General features: G+C 41.8%; 1 protein-coding gene across 1 annotated transcript in view; it reads left to right on the top strand.

The window, feature by feature from the left end:
* LOC135208074 (DNA-binding protein SMUBP-2-like) overlaps positions 1-21,316 on the top strand; it is a gene marked incomplete in the record, with an annotated part of 738,222 nt that overhangs the window by 193,006 nt on the left and 523,900 nt on the right. Inside the window, 2 exon segments of the mRNA XM_064240222.1 lie at positions 4,474-4,616; positions 14,802-14,950. Coding sequence (XP_064096292.1) covers positions 4,474-4,616; positions 14,802-14,950 — 292 coding nt within the window.

Raw genomic sequence — 21,316 nt, 5'->3', positions numbered from 1 at the left:
CATCTATTTTAAATGGACCTTAACAACCTCTCCACTCTGAGTCTGTCTGTGTGCAGACTGACCAGAAGTGGACATGAATGAGAGGATGTTTCAAGGTAAATGACAGTAGTCATGGATAAGATATATAATTACTGCAGATCGTGCTTGAGGGAATGAGGAAACTGTCCTCTTCCGATACCTCTGTGAACCACATAGCGGTTTTTTCTTCCCTTTCAGAGGGAAGAATTACCTTTGTATATATCTGCTATCAAAGAACGCAGTAAAAGGCTATACTCTGTCTCTATAAAGGGAATTGGAGGTAGCAGAGCATTAAGATCTTCGGGATCTTACACAATACCTCTATACGACAAGACTTGGAGATCTTATAGTTACAATGGGATCCTATTTGGGCCTCAGATTCCGTGTTCTGACAAGATGGAACTGCTCCTCATCAATGTTTCTCTTGGTACTAATCGACCAAAAGGACGAGTGAGATTTTGGGCTTGGAATCTGGAATCAAATTCTAGAAAGACTCGGCAATGGGTTCCTGCCAGCATGGTATGTTTGGCAAAAGAACTATAACCTTTTATTCCTGGATCAACGCTTTCAGATAAAGGATTCGTTGTCCAGGCAATGTATTTACGTTGTTATCTACAAAAGAAGATAAGGTTTAAACGTTTGCTGACAGAGTCTTTGGAATACGATGAGGGCTCAAAACTACTTACCCTTTCCAGAATGTTCAGCTTCCAGGTCTCTTTCCCTGCCTTCGTGCAAGGATAGGGAAGATTTTGCAATGAGAGAACTCGTCAACATGTAGGAAGAGTGCTCGTTAGCAACTGAAGTATCAAGTATGATCCTCCTCAGAGGAAGACTGGTCTCTCGGACTATTAGATTTCCTATCGTCTACTGGATGTAGCCGACTAAAATTACCTCCCCTTGTTGCAGAGGCCATAAGCTCAAAGTGAAAGAATTTCTTCCACCCTTTTCCTTTCTCCTGATAAACGATTGTGGATGTTCAGACTTTCGGACAATGTAGCGCCAATCAGGCGCCAAATGCCAAACAGGCGTAAAGACGCCAGAGCAAGACAGTCCAAATAAACACTGTCATTGTCTGATGAGGAGGAGTAGGCTTCCAATCTGGCGCAGATGCGCTAGAGGCGAATAAATCAGGCAAATAAAGTGTCCGAGGTGGACATCGCCAGTTTTCATCGAGACTCTTAACAAGCTCGAATCTCCAGCAAGTGGGGAGAAGTCAGCCAGGCGCAAGGAGCCAGCCAGGCGCGAGGCGCCAGGCAAGCGAAGCACCAGCCAGACGCGAGGCGCCAGCCAGACGCGAGGCGCCAGCCAGGCGCGAGACGCCAGGCAGGCGCGAGACGCCAGGCAGGCGCGAGACGCCAGGCAGGCGCGAGCGCCAGGCAGGCGCGAGGCACCAGCAGGCGCGAGGCGCCAGGCAGGCGCGAGGCGCCAGGCAGGCGCGAGGCGCCAGGCAGGCGCGAGGCGCCAGGCAGGCGCGAGGCGCCAAGGCAGGCGCGAGGGCGCCAGGCTGGCGCGAGACGCCAGGCAGGCGCGAGGCGCCAGGCTGGCGCGAGACGCCAGGCAGGCGCGAGGCGCCAGGCTGGCGCGAGGCACCAGCCAGCGCGAGGCACCAGCCGAGGCGCGATACGCCAGGCAGGCGCGAGGCTCCAGGCTCTAGCCAGGCGCGAGTGAGGCGCCAGCCAGGCGCGAGACGCCAGCCAGGCGCGAGACGCCAGTCAAGGCGCGAGGCGCCCGGCAGGCGCAGGCGCCAGGCAGGCGCGAGGCGCGAGGCGCAGGCAGGCGCGAGGCGCGAGGCGCCAGCCCAGGCGCAAGCCAGGCTCTGGGCTTCATCCAGAAGAGATCTGTTGCAAAGAAAGCCTTGTCTTCTTTGGAAGAGTGGAATCTCTAAAGCACTTCTTGAGTAACTTGATGTTTCCTTCAAACAGCTAAGAATTAAAAGCGCTTGAAGTGCGAGCTTTTAACAATTCTTGTTCTTTCCATAACAATATGTCGTGAGAGTCATATTAGCTGTAATAACGGGAGATGCAACTCTGTGTTGACTTCTCTTTGCACGAAGGAGATCAAGTGGGCCTATGAGAGATCCTTCTCTCTTTGTTATACGTGTCCACGGATGCATTACTGGGATAGGGAGCCGACACTGATCCTTAACTAGTGAATTAAAATTTTTTTTTTTAATTTTAACATAAGTGTATTATTTTCTGGGGTTATTTGAAATGAGTTTGGGGATAGCTCTTTTCAAATTAAGCACAAACCCTCGTGTTAGGATCAGGTGATCGGGATCGGTGTTGTGCTCCTTAAATTATGCCAATAGGCATTGGTGTATTGTCATGTAAGTGGATAAGACCCCATTGACAAATGACCACTAGATTCTGTCAAGTAAGTGGATAAGACCCCATTGACAGATCTACAAGAACTCTTAGCCATAGGTCACATCCTCGCTGAGGCTCTTGAGACGAAGCAGACTACTAGCAATAGCTAGGAAGTCGACCCTTCGTCTAAACACATAGGAACCAAGGTTTTATTTATTTATTACCTACAACGTATGTTGTTTACCTGTCTATTCAGTAATAGCTGTCTTTTACCCTCCACCAATGGTGTGAATCAGCTATGTATATATCTGACAGGTAAGTTGAATGTATAAAAATGATATTGTTATGATACAATAAAGTTTTATACATACTTACCTGGCAGATATATACAATTAAATGGCCCACCCAGCCTCCCCTCAGGAGACAGCTGGAAGAAAAAATATGAATTAGAAAAGGGTATGTCCTATGTTCCTATTCCGCCACCCAGCAGCGGGGGGGTAGATCACCTGACCTACCTGCCGCGTGTGCCGCGAAATTCGAATTTCTGTCGGACGACGGAGTAATAGCTATGTATATATCTGCCAGGTAAGTATGTATAAAACTTTATTGTATCATAACAATATCATTTTTCATGTACCTACAGTACCTTTCGTCCGAGAGTTCACAAGGTCAGAGGTATTGGTCCTACCTTTGCGTTCTGCAAGAACTTGTCGGTTTCACAGGTGTTGAAGGCAGGGGTGTGGTCCAACCAGACCACCTTCACCTCCTTCTACCTTTGGGATATTGCCCATAGGTCCTTGGATACCTTTTTCTTGGGACCCATGGTGGCTGCACAACAAGTTGTGTAGCTTACCCAGCTCCTCTAACTGGACAAGGTTGCATCTCGCCTTTGTGTAACCAACCATATGAATGGGTGTGAATGAGAATGTAACTGGCATTTCTTCCTCCTTCATTCTACTCTCTTCCTACAGGCAGAGAGCTGCAGTCATCACATGCTGGAAAGTGCGGTCGATGCAGGTAAGCTATATGAATGAGCTCCATTCTTTCCCTTAATCCGATTAATTGGACAGAGGCTGGATTCTCCCTCCTTGCTCTTACGATTAGGGTGGGAATCTTGATTGGGCGAACACCAGTCTGTTCACATCCCAGATTCCTCCCACCAGTCAGTGAGTCTTCCTTATGTAAAGAACCGAAGGTTTGTATTACGTGTACAAACAAATCACAATTTTTTAAAAGTAAATTGTATTTTTCCTAACTATACAAACCTGAGGTTCTTTACATATAGGCCTACCTCATGCCACCCCTCAATCTGTTCCTGGGCCTAAAGCAAAGTGGAATGCTTACGTCCAATTGGGTGGGACTCCCGACTATCGGACAAGCAGTTATTGCCTAACTACCTTGTTGTTATTCTTTTACGACTGATCTTCCAGCTGTGCTGAAAGTAATTCCTTATGTAAAGGACCTCAGGTTTGTATAGTTAGGAAAAATACAATTTACTTTAAAAAATTGTGTTATTCATAGAGATTTTAAATTGTAATTTTACCTTTTCATTTATTTTTCATATGCTTTATAAATTGAATTATATTTTCAGGCCTTGCTGCCTCACTGTTTGTTATCAGAGACTTTGGGGCCTGGCCTTTTTGATATGTAACAAAAATCCTATACTATAGCCTACACTTGAATATTTTTGAGGTATCTGTTATTTAACAGCAATTCCATATAGTTCCCAACCTAAGCTAACCTTTACTTTTCAATAATTTTAAGAGATATTAATAAATTTATCACCTCCAAAATGGAGGCATAAGAAAAAATTATCAAAATATGGTAGCTGATAAGTGAAGTCCATTAAGTTGAGGTCTGTTGAGTTGAGGTGTTACTTTAAGGTTTCCCAGTACAAAAATCTTGGAATGCTTTACATCTCCATCCTCTAGAATTAATTGGTAATTGGGCCTGTTCAGATTTGAAACATTTAAAATTTCAGATTAAGTGCAACAAGGTTAGGAGTTGCCCTAAAAGATTATAATTCATGTAAAATAATAGCCTTTACTTTGCTGCTGAAGTATGGCCCCATGTAATGCCCTTTAGCTTGCAGTAATGATAATTCAAAGAAGGTTTAAAACTTGTAAGATACCATTTTTATTCCTTGCAGAAAGGCTTGATGATTCTCAACAAGAGGCAGTTAGTTATGCTGTGAGACGTAATGATTTAGCCATAATACATGGTCCTCCAGGAACAGGGAAAACCACTACATTGATAGAAATTATTAGACAGCACATCAAGTTGAAATCAAAAGTAAGTATTCCTTTGTAGGAATTCTTGATTTGCTCATTATTTTCTTTCTTTTGGGCTAGATAAGAGTTACTGTTAAAAGGCGCAGGTGCAAGAACACAAGCAGATTCTAATTATAGTAGTTAATTCCTGTTTCCTGACCCTTGGTCATGTCATGAGGGACATCTGTAATTAAAATGACTGAACATTAGAGTGCTTTCAACTAAATATAAGCAGATACATGACAATAGCTGTATGAAATTACACTTAAAAATTCTACATAAAATATGGAATTAAAGTTGTATGAAATTAGATGAGAGTAAGTAAAATCACAGAGAGACTTTTATGTAAGCCTAAGGGAAAGAAATAGATTTTTATGCTTTGGTTGGTAATAAACCAGTTTTCTCCCCTCATTATAGGAAGGACCTCCTTATCATGATCCCTCCCATAGGAAGGACCTCCTTATATTGAACCCTACAGGTGGCTACAATTCCTAAACTGGTTTTCTCACTTCATTATAGCTACACTGCTCTCAACCATCATAACCTGTTCCTTTAGTTCCTAGTCAGGCTTCTGTATCCCATTGGTTTTTCCCTCCAAACATTTTAGCACTACTACTACATACTTGAAATCCCACTCATCTTCAATGAAATTGAAAGAAATATGCAGTTGAAATAGAACAAATAATTTATTACTGTATCTGTAAAATCATAAGGCTAGAAGTGATTAAAAACAAAAGAACACATATTGCCACAGTAACTTTATACATCATCATTCAAGTGCAGGTCTTCTGCAGCCTCATCATTGCTATCCAAGTTGATAATTAAGGATCCAACAGGCTCCTGCATGTTGTCTGACAGCAGGTACCAATCCTCAAACTCTGGATCATTTGCCAGCACCCACCCACACTCTTTGGTTGGTGCAAAGCCTGGCTTCCTCCAGTATGGCCTGCAGGTCTACTGGTGGATCAGTGCAGTGGCAAGCAGACTTGATGCTTCATGCACACCTACACCTGTTTAGTGGCATTGAGTTCTGGACGGGCAGGTAGCAGGCGGACGACCTCGTGGCCCCACTGACAGATGATATTGTCCACAATGTATTGGGGCTTTGGCTGGTTCTGCTGCATATGAGCAGTAACTCTGGTTGTGTGGCACTAGGTGGGATGGGTAGCCTGCAGTTCTCTAACCAGCTGATAAGGTCCACTTCCTTTGTTGCTGAGGTAAGACAGTAACAGTTGTCTGTAAGCTGTTTATGGTAAGGTGCATTGTCAAGTACTAAACAGCTCCTCTGTCATTTCCCCATGGTAGTCTATGCTGGTATTCCTTGCCGGGTAACAGAGGAATGAACCTTTAACGAAACCACTGGCTGTGCTAGCTGCTATTACCATGAGTCGCTCCCCATCCCCAGACAGTACCTGACAGCTGTACATGGCACTGGTGGTGTCAACCCACTCCCTACTGTGGTTCTGTTGGTGAACCAAGTCTCGTCTCTGTAAATTACCTCCCTCCCTTCTTCTGTGGTGCTGCAGGGCCTAGAGTGCACAGATCCTGCGGCATACTATGTCAAGATTCTTTGGTTTCGTAAACCTCCCACTGAGATGTTTTGCGGCTAAATCCCATGTCATGCATAACCCACGACACCCATGTCTCAAGAGCTTAAATCTGGGATAATGCCAGCCATTTTCAAGTCCTTTATCAAGGTACCAACCAAGAAAACTTGCTTTGAAGCCAACTTGCCGTCAGCATAGCAGCAAAAGGCACCCACAATAAAATTATCAAAGACTTGTGCCATTGTTGGTGATGCTTCTACCACAGGTTGTGGCATGGTGTCACATTGCACAATCTTCCTTACTGCCTGCGATGTCATGCCCATGACAAGCGCCACAATTTTGTAGGGCCTGTATGGATAAAGGCCCGTATTTATTTCCCAGATGAGAATGAAAATGCATTGTATAAGACATATAATGTTATTTATAACTAGTATATAATAATAATAATAATAATAATAATGATAAGGCACGATCCCAAGATCCCTGAAAAGGAATCTGGAAAAACTAGAGGCTGAAGTGGCTTCAACACTCATGCAAGAGAGTGTGATCCTAGAAACGGCACGCATAGTAAGAAAAGTGATGGACTCCTAAGGAGGCAGGATGCAACTCGGAACCCCACACTATAAATACCACCCAGTTAAATTGGAGGACTTATGATAGACCAAAAAAAAAATAAAGATAAATAATAATAATAATAATGAATAGAATAATAGTACAGTGGAACCTCTACATATGAAAGTCCCTATGTACGAAAAATTCAGGTTATGAAAGCAAAGACGAAGATTCTTTTGGTTGTGTATGAAAATAATTCAGGTTGCGAAAGGGTAAAGTCCGAGATTCACCCGGGCTGCCGAGAACAATTTTAAAACTGACACGCTGCCAACTCAGTAGACTCGCCACCATCTTCCTGCTCTCCCACTGGTTCCTGATGCTAGTCATTTCTGTAAGATCCTGCTCTCCTATCGGTCAGCATCTGTCCCATCATGCCTCTATGTAAAGGCGTTCCTTGACCATTTTTTGTGGTAGTGGCATTATAAATAACTGTTATTCATTCATTCACATATATTTCGTTTGTTAACGTAAATTCATGTTAGTGATTTCGCTTTCGTTGTACTGTAAGTTACTTTATCGTGTTGTGTGTGAACTTAATGACTTATGTTATTAGCCATGGGTCCCAAGAATGTTGCTGAAATTCACGGAAAGAAGAGGATGTTTTCGGAGACGAAGATGGAGATAATCAAAAAGTGTTAATGTTTTCTGCCATTTGTTAATGTGTTTCGTAAAGTTTAGTGTTATTGTTTTCTGCCATTTTTTAACGTGTTTCGTAAAGTTAAGTGTTCATGTTTTCTGCTGTTTGTCCTCCCCCTCTGTTGCCACTTTCAGACATCACCTCACTCGAAAGGTAAGGTTCCACATTTTACTACATATGGACGTACATGTACACACAGTATTTCTCGTACCCTGTACACTAATACACTTTATTTAAAGGTACAGTAATGGTTAGGTTAAGTATTGAATGTCCAAATTGTTGTATTCCTTGTTTATTGGTCAATTTAGCTTGGAACGAATTAGGCAATTTACATGTAAAATGTAGTTCTAGATACAAAAAAATCAGGTTACGAAGGCCACTTCAGAACGGATTAATTTCGTGACCTGAGGCACTACTGTAATTATATAGGTAGTAGACCCTCTTTCAAGCTGCATTGATTTTATAGAAATTCTTTTCTATTGTTCTAATTATGGCTTTTTCAATGTTACATAGATTGGTGAGTAACATGCCTATGGAACACATAAGGAAAAGTCAAGATTGATTAGTTTGTAAATGTTCATATATTCAAAGTATGTAAGTCAAATCTGGCGTGCATTATCCATGGATTAATATTCCAAGCGAATAGTCATAATGATGGAAAGATATAACTGAAGGCCGACATTTCATCTGGTGTCAACCAGATGTTGTCAAGGTCGTGATTTTGAGTAGACTGACGATGGATTCAGGTATGTACTACCCTATTTATAGTCTGGGGGTCAGCAGGGGGTGTCCCATGAGCTGAATTCTGATTGGTTTGGGGCATGATTCTCATCTCCTATTGGCGGTTAGAAGGACCTTCCAGCTACTCTAAAGATGAAGCTCTCACTCTCACAACCTAGCAGATCAGTGGAGCTGGACTGTGCCGTCACCGGGTGGTGTGTGGTGCTGCGTGATGTCATGGTGGACTGAATTCTCATTACCCGTTGGATGCTGCGTGACGTCACAGCGAGATGAATTCTCATTGACTGCAGGATGGCTGGCATGATCATGTATGACTGGGTTGGCGTGGTCTCTCGTTCTGGTATTGTCATGATTTGGTATGTTCCTTCGTAGGTGTTTGGAGAGGAAAAGCACTCCTTGGGTGGTGTTAAAAGCCGACTTTAGTTTCTAGACACTGATGTGGAGGTGTCTGTCATTCTGGTCCTTCACACATGCAACAATCATTATTCCAGGTGTATGCTCTATCCTTAGCAGATGCATCTGAAAAATAAGAGCACCTTGGGACTGGGAATACTCAAAGGCAACCTTAAAGTGAGGCTCCTGTCATCTAAATACCAAGCTAGCTCTTTTCCTGCTACAGAGGAAGATGAGAGAAAGGCAGGGCTCCTGCAAGAGATCCATCCACCTTCATCCTCCGCCAAAGGGTGCATAGGTGAAGCTGCCCCAGAGGGCCCAAATTCTACAATGATAGATGACCCAGAATGACATGCCACTTCTGAGCAGGTTGTTCCTGCTGAGACAAGAACTTCTGTGCCCCCTTCTCTGAACCTGCTGATATGAGACTCCAAAGGGAGGAATTTTGTTGCTGCCATGTCTATCAGCATGTTCAGATACTTTACCCTCTGCTTGCACATAAGATCTGACTTCTTGCTTGAGAAGCCAATCTTTCTTAGCGACTGCAGCAGTGAGCTCCAGGACCAGCCAATTGCACTGGTACGTCTGCAGGTGTACCCATGCAACCAAGCGCAAGTAGAGAAAAAAAGAACATTTGAGGAGTGTTATGAGTGTGAAACAAGCACTTTGAACTAGAATGCTGTCCTCATCTGTAGGGTAAAAAGGAAATACTTGTGACAGGACTGCTGGGTAGATACTGAAACTACATATCCCTCAAATCCCAGGAAAGCAAGAAGTTGCCATTTTTGATGAAATAAAAAATAGAATGGACTGTTCCATATACAGAGGACCCCCCCCACGCTCCACGCATACATGCTTAGAACTCTTATAAAAATGCTTAAAACTGCCTGTTATGTTAGTTCAAACTTTAAAAAACCCACTGAAAATGCTTATACAGGCAGTCTCCAGCTTATGAGGGGTTCGGCATACGGCGTTCCAAGGTTATGGCGATTTTCAATTATATTCATCAGAAATTATTTCCAGGTTTACAACACATGTTTTAGGGTTACAATGCGTAATTACAACACTGATCTGACAGAAGAAATATGACTCCAAAAATGCAAAATAATCAATATTTGAAGTTTGTTTTGATAAAAAATGCAGTTTACATAGTTTTTAATACACCCAAAGCATTTAAAATAAGGTTTTCTTAGAATTTTTGACGATTTTCCGGCATACGACGATTTTCGGCTTATGACGTTTCTCAAGAATGTAACCCCCATCATAAGCTGGGGACTGCCTGTACCTGGCTTTTTTGATAGTTTTATCACAAAAAGTGGACAGGTGAAAAAATCAATATGCAGCTTCTCAGGCTGGGTAAACTTTGAGGATGCCCAATTTAAAAAAAAAAAAAACACACATCAGTGGAAAAAGGAAAAATTCTGAAAAATTTTCCCTACCTTTCACAAGAAGTTGAAAATGACTTTACATCTCCTTGTGGGGCCTTTTTTGCAAGACAATCATAAATTTTACGAACTTATATGTTTTTACTAATAAATAATTTAATTTTTTGTGAAATTATAGTTACAGCTCACACAATATCGAAACAGATAAGAAATAAAATCCTTAACAAATTCTTAGACTATTTGCTGAAAAATATTTACATAAATTTACCGAGAACAAAGATTCAGTAACTTTTGTATTTGTACATGTTTTTTCTAATATTTCTTTGCACTTTTCTTTGCAAAATTACATTTACAACTGACATACTATTGTAAGAGACAAGAACCAAAACCAACAGCAGCCCTTTGGTATATTTATGAGCAAATTTATAAAATGATGTTATATGAGACAGAAAAGCAGTATATTCCCCCCTCGAAGTCAAAATCACTGCTAAGCTTGCTTGAGCTGCCGAGTCTTGATTTTTTGCCAGTGTAAAAGTTGCCATTAGTGAATTTATGGGCTATAGTAGAAGCATTGGCACCTCTTTCCCTCCCAATTCTTTCCAAGTCGATGGTGCTTAACATTACTTACCTATCTACAGGATCAATCCGTCCACCACCCCAAACCTGTTATTACTACTGCTGAGAAGCTATCCATCCATTAAGGGTTAATCATAAAATTGATATGAAAATTCAGTAATTTGTGGCTATTTTTCATAGAAAAATACAGAGAATGTGCAAATTTCCAGCAAATAATGTGTAAATAAGGTCCATAGAGAAATCCGTGAATCCAGAGTCCATAAATAGCGTCATCTTCTAGGAGCATTGCATTCACCTCTTCCCACCGGACAAGGTGAGCTAAGAAAGAGGGTGAGGGATGAACACTTCAGGGTAGCCAAACTGTATCTGACAGGCATCCACTACCCAAACTTCTCCTTGTTGCTGCCTAGCTTGCCCAATGGCTCAACAGGCAACCAACCCCCATCGGCAGCAATCCGGGAGAACTGCTGGATCCCCGGCATCCTCCGTCTTCTATCAGGGTGGAATAAATATGGGTACCTCTATGAGGGGTCGAGGAAGTGTGGGACCTTCTCTGACCAAAGAGGAAGGACCAACCTGACCCGAGGGTCAAGCTGCAGTGCCACACAAAGCCCTGAAGGTCTTAGCCACTGCCTGGTGAACGAGCTGAAGCCTGTCCACCACAGCCTCCCCCTCTCTCTAGCAAAGAGGAGGGAAGGATCTGTCAGTGACCCCTCGAGGTTTGATATTATAATAAACAAAATGATTCAACACCAACAGTTGAAACTGGGGATACGAATATAGAAAGAAACACAAACCGAACAAAGGTTTATTTACAAGCTTACTAACAAAGATAAATGCAGAATGGTTTCTCCTATTTACATAGAAGTAAAATCTAACACTGTGTGAACGGGGGAAACAGTGAGGTAATGAAAATACTTGCTGGCCAGTTTTGCAGCTGTCGAAAATCAATCCTCAAAGCGACGGCTTCACAAAGGAGAACGAGAACTATAACTTCAGACTTCTTGACTCCATACTGCAGAGAGCAATGTCTATTCTTGATACTCGAAGGGGAGGAACTCCTCAAAACCACTTGTAAGACGTTTCTTCTCTGAAGGCTTGCTTAACGTTGGAATATCTCCCTTTCTGACCACGGACGACTTAACTTTTGTCTCTCTCTCTCACTGTGGACGACTTGACTCGACTCCGACCACTTTCTTGAGCGCCTTCTACCTCTCTTATCCTTCGTCTGTTCCTTCTTCTCTTATCTCTCTCTGATGATCTCTCACTGATGATCTCTGCTCTGATCTCTGCTCTTTGATACTTCGTCAGTCGTATGTATAAGGCGATCTGGGGGCGGGGCTGAACGGGCAGAGCATAACAGCAAACGTCACAGACTCCCAACAGGAACTATTTAGAAGGATCTCGACGAAATGTTGCATCATAAATCGTGGCGTTCCTAACGACATGTCGGCACCTGTTGAATTCCATATACCACCAGACGATTCTAGAACAATCATGAGAACAGGCACCTCCAACACGTGCGTGAATGCCTCTTTGCTGCAGACCTACTTGAAGAAGATGCATTTTCCTTAACTTTAATATGTAATTCCTTGCTATAAAGCGATTACCATGACAGGATCCCAGAACTAGTCTGTTCCCAAGCATCATAGCTTACTTGAGACCAACAAGCTTAGATGTTTGAAATAAGTTTGCCTACTAGTGGAGGTAGTAGATAATATTACTACCTTCCAGAGTGACAGTCTCTTGAGGGCTGCATTTTCCTTGGGTGTACAAAAGCCAGAGAAAAATATTATCTTGCCAATGATAGATTCAAAAATTGATCTACAAGACTGATTGGAATGCTGCTCTGGCAGTCAATACCGGTGCCATTGCATCTGCCTGTGATGGGGCAACTCCCTTCATATGGAGACGTTTTAGAGACGGACCGGGAAACAGACGAGCCAAGTCTGGGTCAAACCTAAGAGATGGCAATGATCTCTCTGGGAGAACATGTTATTTATCCTCTGGTGGGCTAGAAGCATGGAGCAAGAAAAATTAATGTCTTCTTCTGGATCATTAAAAAGACATATGATTCTAATGATCTCCACAGCAAAGTTTCTGCAACTCTGTAAGAGAGACTCACCAGAACCTCAGGTGATCTCTTAATTATTTGGCGTATGTCCTTTCCAGTCCAGGACCGAACCAGGAATGTAGGCCTCCATGTAATGGGCCAGGATAGGAATGAGTACTGCCCTGGTTAGTGTGTTCAGTTGACACTGGCAATGTCTTGACAGCAAAGCGGGAAGAATCATTCGCTCCTGACGGAGGCTGGGAGGGAATTGGATCTTCTGAAGGGAGATTGGAAAACAGTTCACACTCTGGCTCTGTGGTAGGCCCAGGCCTTGGCACTGGCTCTTTGTCTGGCCAGAGTGTACCGATCCAGCTGGAATCTATTTTATCTGGCTTGTTGTGAAGCCAGAGTGTACTGACACTGAAATCTATTCTAGACAACTCTGGGGCAGGTGCTGGCAGTGGCACTGGGTCTGGAGGAGGATCCAGGTCGGGCTCTGGAAAGAGAAAATGAAGGGCCTCTCCTGTGAGTAGCTCGTAGTCTTCGGGAAGGAATCCACTACCCCAGAGGTACTAATTCTACTTTGTTGGGATGTGTTCACTGTCAGTCAGACAGCAGAGAGTTTTGTCCTATGCCTTTCTACGTTTTGACAAGTTGTTTTTATTAGGGTGGATGTAGACCTGAGCTGTTACCTGGTTTTTCTGTATTAGGGATATCATGTTGGGGGGTTTCTGTTAGGCAAGAACCCATCGACTTCTATCATAACTCTGGGAGATGCCACAATAATGGGCCCCTAATTGGAGGTCGTAGCAGAAGAGCTCCCCTTCATATAGGTGCCAAGGGCACCTGGCAAGCCAACCTTCCATACAATCTTGTACACGGATTCTTAATGGTACTTAGTATAGCTTGCTGTTCTATCCGTGTGTAGAAAGCAATTGCCTCCTCATAGGTAGCCAATTTGGCCAAGTTGCTTGAGGTTGGATATTGCAACTATTCTAGATGATTTCTTATGAATGAGATAGCTCTATAAAAGTGGCACTGTATCTGGAAAACTGTCTAAAATTGCTAGATAACTCAAGATGATTCCCTACATCACTATCACTCGCCAGATGATGAAAATGTGTAGTTCAGTTTAATGTGAGCGCTAAACTCTACTGAGCAAATCTTTCAGAGAACACATCGATTCTGAGATGGTATAGTGTTGAGAGAGAGGCAATGAAGAGCACAGACCTCTGTCCCAAGACACATGTGTTCCATGTCAGCTGAGAAGACTAACTGACATGGGGCAGTTTAATGGGTAGGCCACATGCAGACAAAGGCTTTGACTCCTCTCTCACATGGGAAACTGGAAAGATATGATCACTTTCGGGGAACAGCAATCTTTAACCTCCATATATGTACTTGGTTAAATGCCTAATTGATGATAATAGCAAACTAACATCTTCAAGTTTACCTATTCATTTCTCTTGAACCATATAGGGACCATTAAAAGACAGAGGAGAAGTGAAAGAGGAATTGGACCTATTAGGCAGTGGTGGAGTTGAAGCAACACAAGAAAGACTCGATGGAGTAGGCTTTTCGCCATACCTAACTAATTGACTGCGTAACCTACTGGCCTCTTGCATTTTGTGATACTTCACAAAACTGTTCATCCTCTCACCAGACCATTCCTTACATTCTTCACAACGTGAAAAGAAATCACACCCATTACCCCTACAGGTAACACACACCATGTACCCAACATGGCTAATCGAATACATTTGGTTTATGCAAAACTCTATTTTTGCTTTCTGTAGATAGCATAACCTAAAAAAAAAGCACAATACCATACAGTAGAAACGCAACCAGAAATAACCAAAATTGTGACAGCCAAATCATACCATGAGAACAAAGACATGGCAGTGAGAATTATAACAAGAACACGCATTCTAACACCACCTTGTGCAGAAAACAGGTGATTACAGTCCATCCAGGTCAGCCAAGTGGTAGCCTTTTGTTTATTTTAATTGTTGATAACACCTAATGGTGCGAAGATGTAGGCTAACTCAAACAGTAGTTAAGTATCCCAATAATTCATTTGATCATGAAAATTTTCAATTATTGGTACCTGTTACAACTAGTTTCTTTGTATTATACTAATCATAGATGTTATTTTCAATTTTTCTTGCCTTCAGAATATGAATGTGAATTAGTTGTGTTTACATGAAAATGTATTTGATGCATTATGAAATATTGTAACTATGAAAAATATTTTATTTTACAGATACTTGCTTGTGCCCCATCCAATTTGGCAGTAGATAATTTGGTTGAACGACTTGCTGCAGTGGGCGTAAATGTTGTTCGAATTGGTCATCCAGCTCGAGTTACATCTCTTACACAGAAATACACACTTGATGCAATTTTGCATAATTGGTAAGCTAAAGATCCTAATGTCCATCCATCCAAAAAGTTTTTTCATTTACCATACACACACACTACATATATATATATACTATATATATATATATATATTTATATATATATAATATATATATATATATATATATATATATATATATATATATATATATATATATATATATATATATATATATATATATATATATATATATTATATATAGTATATATATATATATATATATATATATATTTATATATATATATATATATATATATATATATATATATATGTATATATATATATATATATATATATATATATATATATATATATATATATATATATATATATATATATATATATATATATGTATGTATATTTATATGTATAGTATATATATATATATATATATATATATATATATATATATATATATATATATATATATATATATATATAATATATATATATATATATATATACACGCAACACACACACACACACATACAGTGTTCCCCCGTATTCTAGGGGGATGTGTACCAGACACCCCGTGAATAGTTAAAACCCGCGAATAGTTAGAACCACCACTAAAAATGCTTATAACTGCCTATCTTGAAAGTTCAGATACCAAATGTATACCTTTATTAACATCCTACTTCAAATATACTTAAAATTATACTAACCTATTACTGTATTAATCTTTGAGGTTGTATTATTAACCCTCTTACGCCGATTGGACGTATTATACGTCGAGATAAATTGTCTGTCGGGTGCCGATTGGATGTATTGTATGTCAACATAGAAAAGTTTTTTTTAAATTCGCGGAAAAATACTTATAGGCCTACCAGCCGAAAACTTTTGAATCACGCGCCTTGGGGGATGCTGGGAGTTCACGGATCAAGCTGTTGTTTTGTTTAGAAGCATGACCCAAGTGCGCATGTGCGAAATGCCTCCTTCTTGCATCAGCCAGCATCAGCGACGCGTTGTCCGAGAGCGATCTTTTGCCGCAATCATGTTTTGCCTAACTTGTGCGAGAGTTTGAATATTTGTGGTGCTACAGGACGTTCATAGAGATGTCTCAACGACGTATGGAATGCGAAAGGCGCGTTTTACCCGTCGGAAGGGATCGTGTAAGATGTATTTTGGACTTGGATGCTGGCGTGTGGATGAAAGTGCTTTAGGATCACGTGTGTCTTGTGTGCCTTTAGTAACCCCTAGGAAGCATCAGGGTGTCCTTAGGGGCATTTGTAGGCATTTGGAAGGCCTCCAACCAAGGGACATTGATGCATACTTATCGGAGCTCGATCGGGAGTATGTCACAAGTCCTCATTTTGATGACGGTTGGTCATCTAGTGATGAGGACATCACTCCGATGTCAGTGATGATGAATATTTGCCCCCAATGTCCGTTCGAGGCTCACATCCCGAAAGTGAGCTCGAATTTAGTGGTTTTAGTGCCTATGAGGGGGAATTTGAGGAGGGGGAGGATGAGGATATAGGGTCTAGTTTTGTCGCCGATGACGATACAGAAAGCGAGGGCCTAAGTGAGGGAGATGGGCCAGTGGGGGGGTCTCATGTGCGAAATCGTGCCCGCGCCCGTGTGCGGGGCACGTAGAAGGTCAGAGCATTGCACCAGCCAAGGTGAAGGTCGGTCGTCCGAGAGCGACGAGGGGTGGACGGAGGACCCCACCCCACCTAACATGCACCCATTCACAGCAACACCTGGGCTCACCGTACCTGTTCCTCTCACTGCTCTGGGCCTCATTCAGCTGTTCCTTATGCGGGAATTGCTGGAGTATCTGGTAGCAGAGACGGCGGACTACGCTCGGTACTGCCGTGATGAACTCTGCATGACATTGTCGTATCGCTGGCGGGGCTGCAACCTCACCGATATGGCGCATTTTGTGGGGCTCCACATTTATTTTGGATTGATGCCTGCTGCCGACGTCAGGCAATATTGGAGGCGGAATTTTTTTTTAAGTACGCCCAATGTGCCCGGCATTATGCCCCGTGATACTTTCCTGGCGTTGGACAGATATTTCAACGCCTTCAACCGAAGGGCCATACCCCGGAATAACTCCGATCGCCTCATCTTAGTCTGCCTAGTGTTGGAATACATTCGTGAACGGTGCAAAATTCTCGTGGTTCCTGGAAAGAACCTTTCTTTGGATGAAGGGATGATGCCTCACAAAGGACGTCTAAGCATTAAAGTGTATAACCCCAAGAAGCAGAAGAAATATGGAGTGAAATTTTTTTTTATTACCGAGTCCAACACTGGATATGTTGTGGACTTCTTAGCGTACTCCGGGGTCTTCTCCACGCTTGGGGATCGTTTCCATAACCAGGGATACCACCTGTTTATGGATAATTATTATAACTCGGTATCCCTGGCCCAGGAACTGTATGAAGCAGGTATTCACGTCAGTGGTACCCTTCGATTGGTGCGTGGGGCACCGAATGTCCTCAAGAGGTTCGCTAGCCATCCGCAACATCTGGCAAGAGGAGAGACAGAGTGGCAGTGGAAGGGAGCTGTCTTCGTCATCTGTTGGAAGGGGTCCGACTCGTCCCCATGATTACGACGAGTCACGAACCTATCCAAGAGGAGGTTGTACAGTGGAAGAAGACACGTCGACAGGGCCGAGTTGTGTATGAGGAGTTTCGTGCCGAGCGGCCTACTGTCTTTGGGCACTACAATAGGCACATGGGAGGAGTTGATCTCTTTGATCAACTCATCCAGTACTATCCCTTTGCCAGGAGAACCAGGAGGTGGACCCAGAAGCTCCTCAAATACATCCTTCAGTTGGCCCTCCAAAATGCCTACATACTGTACTGTGGGTACTACAGTCGGTCTCCGGAGGATGACCCACTTACAGTTCCTCGAGACAGCCTGGAATGCCCTCATCCACTTTAATCCTGATGAGTGGCCTTCCTTGACTGGCCCCCTGCCCCGAGCTGCAGATCTGCCCCTAGAGGAAAGGGCAGATCTTAGGAGGGCCAACTTCGGTCGTCCTACTGCTGCTGCCGCCGCCGCCGCCGCCGCCCCTGCTGCCGCCGCCCCTGCTGCCGCCGCCGCCCGCATCACTTCTCGTCGGATAGTGGACCCTGTGTGTCGGCTGCAGCCAGGGGATCACACACTGGAGCTCCTACAAGGGCACAGGCAGAAACGGTGCCGGGTGTGCCATATGAATGGCAGAAGGAGAGACACCCGGTTCTTCTGTCACACCTGCAAAATAGCTCTTTGCAGGTTCAGGGAGTGTGACCGCAAGTACCATAATGCAGTCTTCTATTGGCGTGCGCCTGATCAACCGACAGTGGAGGGCGCACGGGACCGCGTGTCCCATCAGCAGTAAGGGCGCGAGTCTCCCTCCTCCACCTGTACCTCATCATGTCGAGAGGAAAAAAATGCAAGACTCTTCTATGGAGGAGGGAGAAAACAAGAACAGTACAAAGAGTCAAGATTACGAGTGAGTATTCTGCATGTATTTTATATTTATTTTTATATTACACGTTTTTATATATCCGTATCTATTGCTGCATGATATCTTATTTCATTTTATGCAAAAAGAAAAGTTTCTCCTGCATTCCTGCGAAATGTGTACGTCGCATTCTCCTAATATTTGCTCCCTTTCATATTAGGAGTTTCATAGAGTTTTATATATGAAAATGTGTGCAGTTTTATGTAGAATATAACAAAAAATATTTGAAGGTTGTAGCTTTTCTCATTTTCGAAATATTTGCATATAAAAAAATATATATAAAAATTTCGACATTCGGTCAACTTTAACTCGTCTGAAATGGTCGAAAAACGCAATTGTAAGCTAAAACTCTTACAGTATAGTAATATTCAATCATTTGTCTTCATTTTGAAACAAATTGGAAGTCTCTAGAACAATATTTAGATTTATGGTGAATTTTTGAAAAAAACATTTTTTTACGTCCGCGTGTTATGAATTCATGCATCATTTTGTGATAATATTTTCTCTGTGTTGCTTTGATCATTTTACAATGTGTTATGTACTAAAATGATTGCAATTTAGTGTACAATACAACGAAAAAAAATTAACCCGTTAGCTTTAACCGTTTTGCTCACAGCACGATTTGAATACAATTATTTATGAAATTTTGTTTTTGCTGTATCATATATCGCATTATTAATATATGATAATGATATTTTTTTTCATTTCTGATGGTTGCATACTAAACTTCAGGCAACGACAAAAAAGGAGCCAAAAATGAACTCTTAATCTTGAAAACTAAGCGCGCTGTGATTTTTTGAAAAAAATATTTTTTCCTCTTCCGCGCTCACTCCGAGACCCCCTTGGCATACAGGAGACAATTTTTATTATACCCCTTCGGCGTAAGAGGGTTAATATAATTTCAAAGTCATCTTAAACATTTTAACATTAAAAATATATACCTACAGCCAATAACAGAGAGAGAGAGAGAGAGAGAGAGAGAGAGAGAGAGAGAGAGAGAGAGAGAGAGAGAGAGAGAGAGCATTGAATGGCAACATCATGTATCTGACCATCAAGAGTGAGATTATGCATTATTTCTGAGACATAGAGAATAATAATGGAGAGAGAGAGAGAGAGAGAGAGAGAGAGAGAGAGAGAGAGAGAGAGAGAGAGAGAAAGAATAACTCCGACTCCTTTCCCTCCGCTAATTCGTATATCAAACTGTCATTTACTCCCCTGCCCACCTTCCTCCAAGTGGATAAAAAGACTGGGAATCTCTATTTTTAATTAATCTTATTAATATTTGAAAATTAGTTCAAAGTAAATCAAGTAAATCATTTATTTACACTACAAAACAAATAAATGTACATGAGAGAGAGAGAGAGAGAGAGAGAGAGAGAGAGAGAGAGAGAGAGAGAGAGAGAGAGAGAGAGGTTTATCCTTATTTAAAAGACCTAACTGGATAGATTATTGTACTCTTTAAAATACTATCACATATGAATTCTGAAATTAGTTATATTACTATTATTATTATGCGAAAATATTAATAAACATACACATATACCATAGAAATTCTCTCATCTCGGTAAAAAAGAGAGAGAGAGAGAGAGAGAATTTACATGATCCTAAGAGGGCAACACAGTTGTTGGACCCCAGCCAACTCAGCTTGCTATGTAGAGTTCAAAGAGAAAGATGCGAGGTAAAATGCATTTTCTTTCATTCTTACATAATTTTTTTTGTTTTTTTTATTTATCAAACTAAAATCTTGATAATTCATTTTTACTTTAGTATTTTCTTTAATGTAATTAATTTATATTATTGCTGTTTACATTAATATTGATATTTGAAAATTAGTAAATCATTTATCATCCAAGAAACATACATCTCTGTAAGAGAGAGAGAGAGAGAGAGAGAGATTATCGTAGTATTTGTAAAATACTTTCACATTTGATTTTTGTAATTACAGTTATTATTATTATTATTATTATTATTATTATTATTATTTTTATTATTTTTTTTTTTTTTTTTTGCTCTATACAGTCCTCCAAACTTCGACTGAGTGGTATTCACAGGGTGGGGTTCTGGGTTGCACCTCCTGCCTCCTTAGGAGTCCATCACTTTTCTTACTATGTGCGCCGTTTCTAGGATCACACTCTTCTGCATGAGTCCTGGAGCTACTTCAGCCTCTAGTTTTTCTAGATTCCTTTTCAAGGATCTTGGGATCATGCCTAGTGCTCCTATGATTATGGGTACAATTTCCACTGGCATATCCCATATCCTTCTTATTTCTATTTTCAGATCTTGATACTTATCCATTTTTTTTCCCTCTCTTTCTCTTCTTGACTTTGTCAATCAACGTCACGTCTGGTCTATTTGCACGTATCACCCTATCTGTTCTGATACCATAGTCCCAGAGGATCTTTGCGTGATCGTTTTCTATCACTCCCTCAGGTTGGTGCTCGTACCACTTATTACTGCAAGGTAGCTGATGTTTCTCGCACCAGGCTCCAGTGGAGGGCTTTTGCCACTGAATCATGCCTCTTTTTGTACTGGTTCTGTGCAAGTGCTGGGCATTCGTTTGCTATGTGGTTTATGGTTTTCATTTTTCGTATTGCACTTCCTACATGGGATGAGATGTTAGTTTCCGTCTATCGTTCTTTGAACATATCGGGTGGTCTTAGGGCCTGGATCGTTGTGCCGCTGTTATCATTCCTTCAGTTTCCTCTTTAGCTCAACCCCTCTGTAGCCATTGCCATGTGTCATTGCTGGCTAGTTCTTTAGTCTGTCTCATGTATTGTCCGTGCATTGGTTTGTTGTGCCAGTCCTCTGTTCTTTTTGTCATTCTCCTGTCTCTGTATATTTCTGGGTCTTCGTCTACTTTATTAGTCCTTCTTCCCATGCACTCTTTAGCCACTTGTCATCA

Source organism: Macrobrachium nipponense, chromosome 34 (genome assembly GCF_015104395.2).
Source record: "Macrobrachium nipponense isolate FS-2020 chromosome 34, ASM1510439v2, whole genome shotgun sequence".
In the NCBI taxonomy this organism is placed as follows: domain Eukaryota; kingdom Metazoa; phylum Arthropoda; class Malacostraca; order Decapoda; family Palaemonidae; genus Macrobrachium; species Macrobrachium nipponense.
Note: the sequence above shows the minus strand (reverse complement) of the source record. Positions and strands in the feature narration are given on the sequence as shown.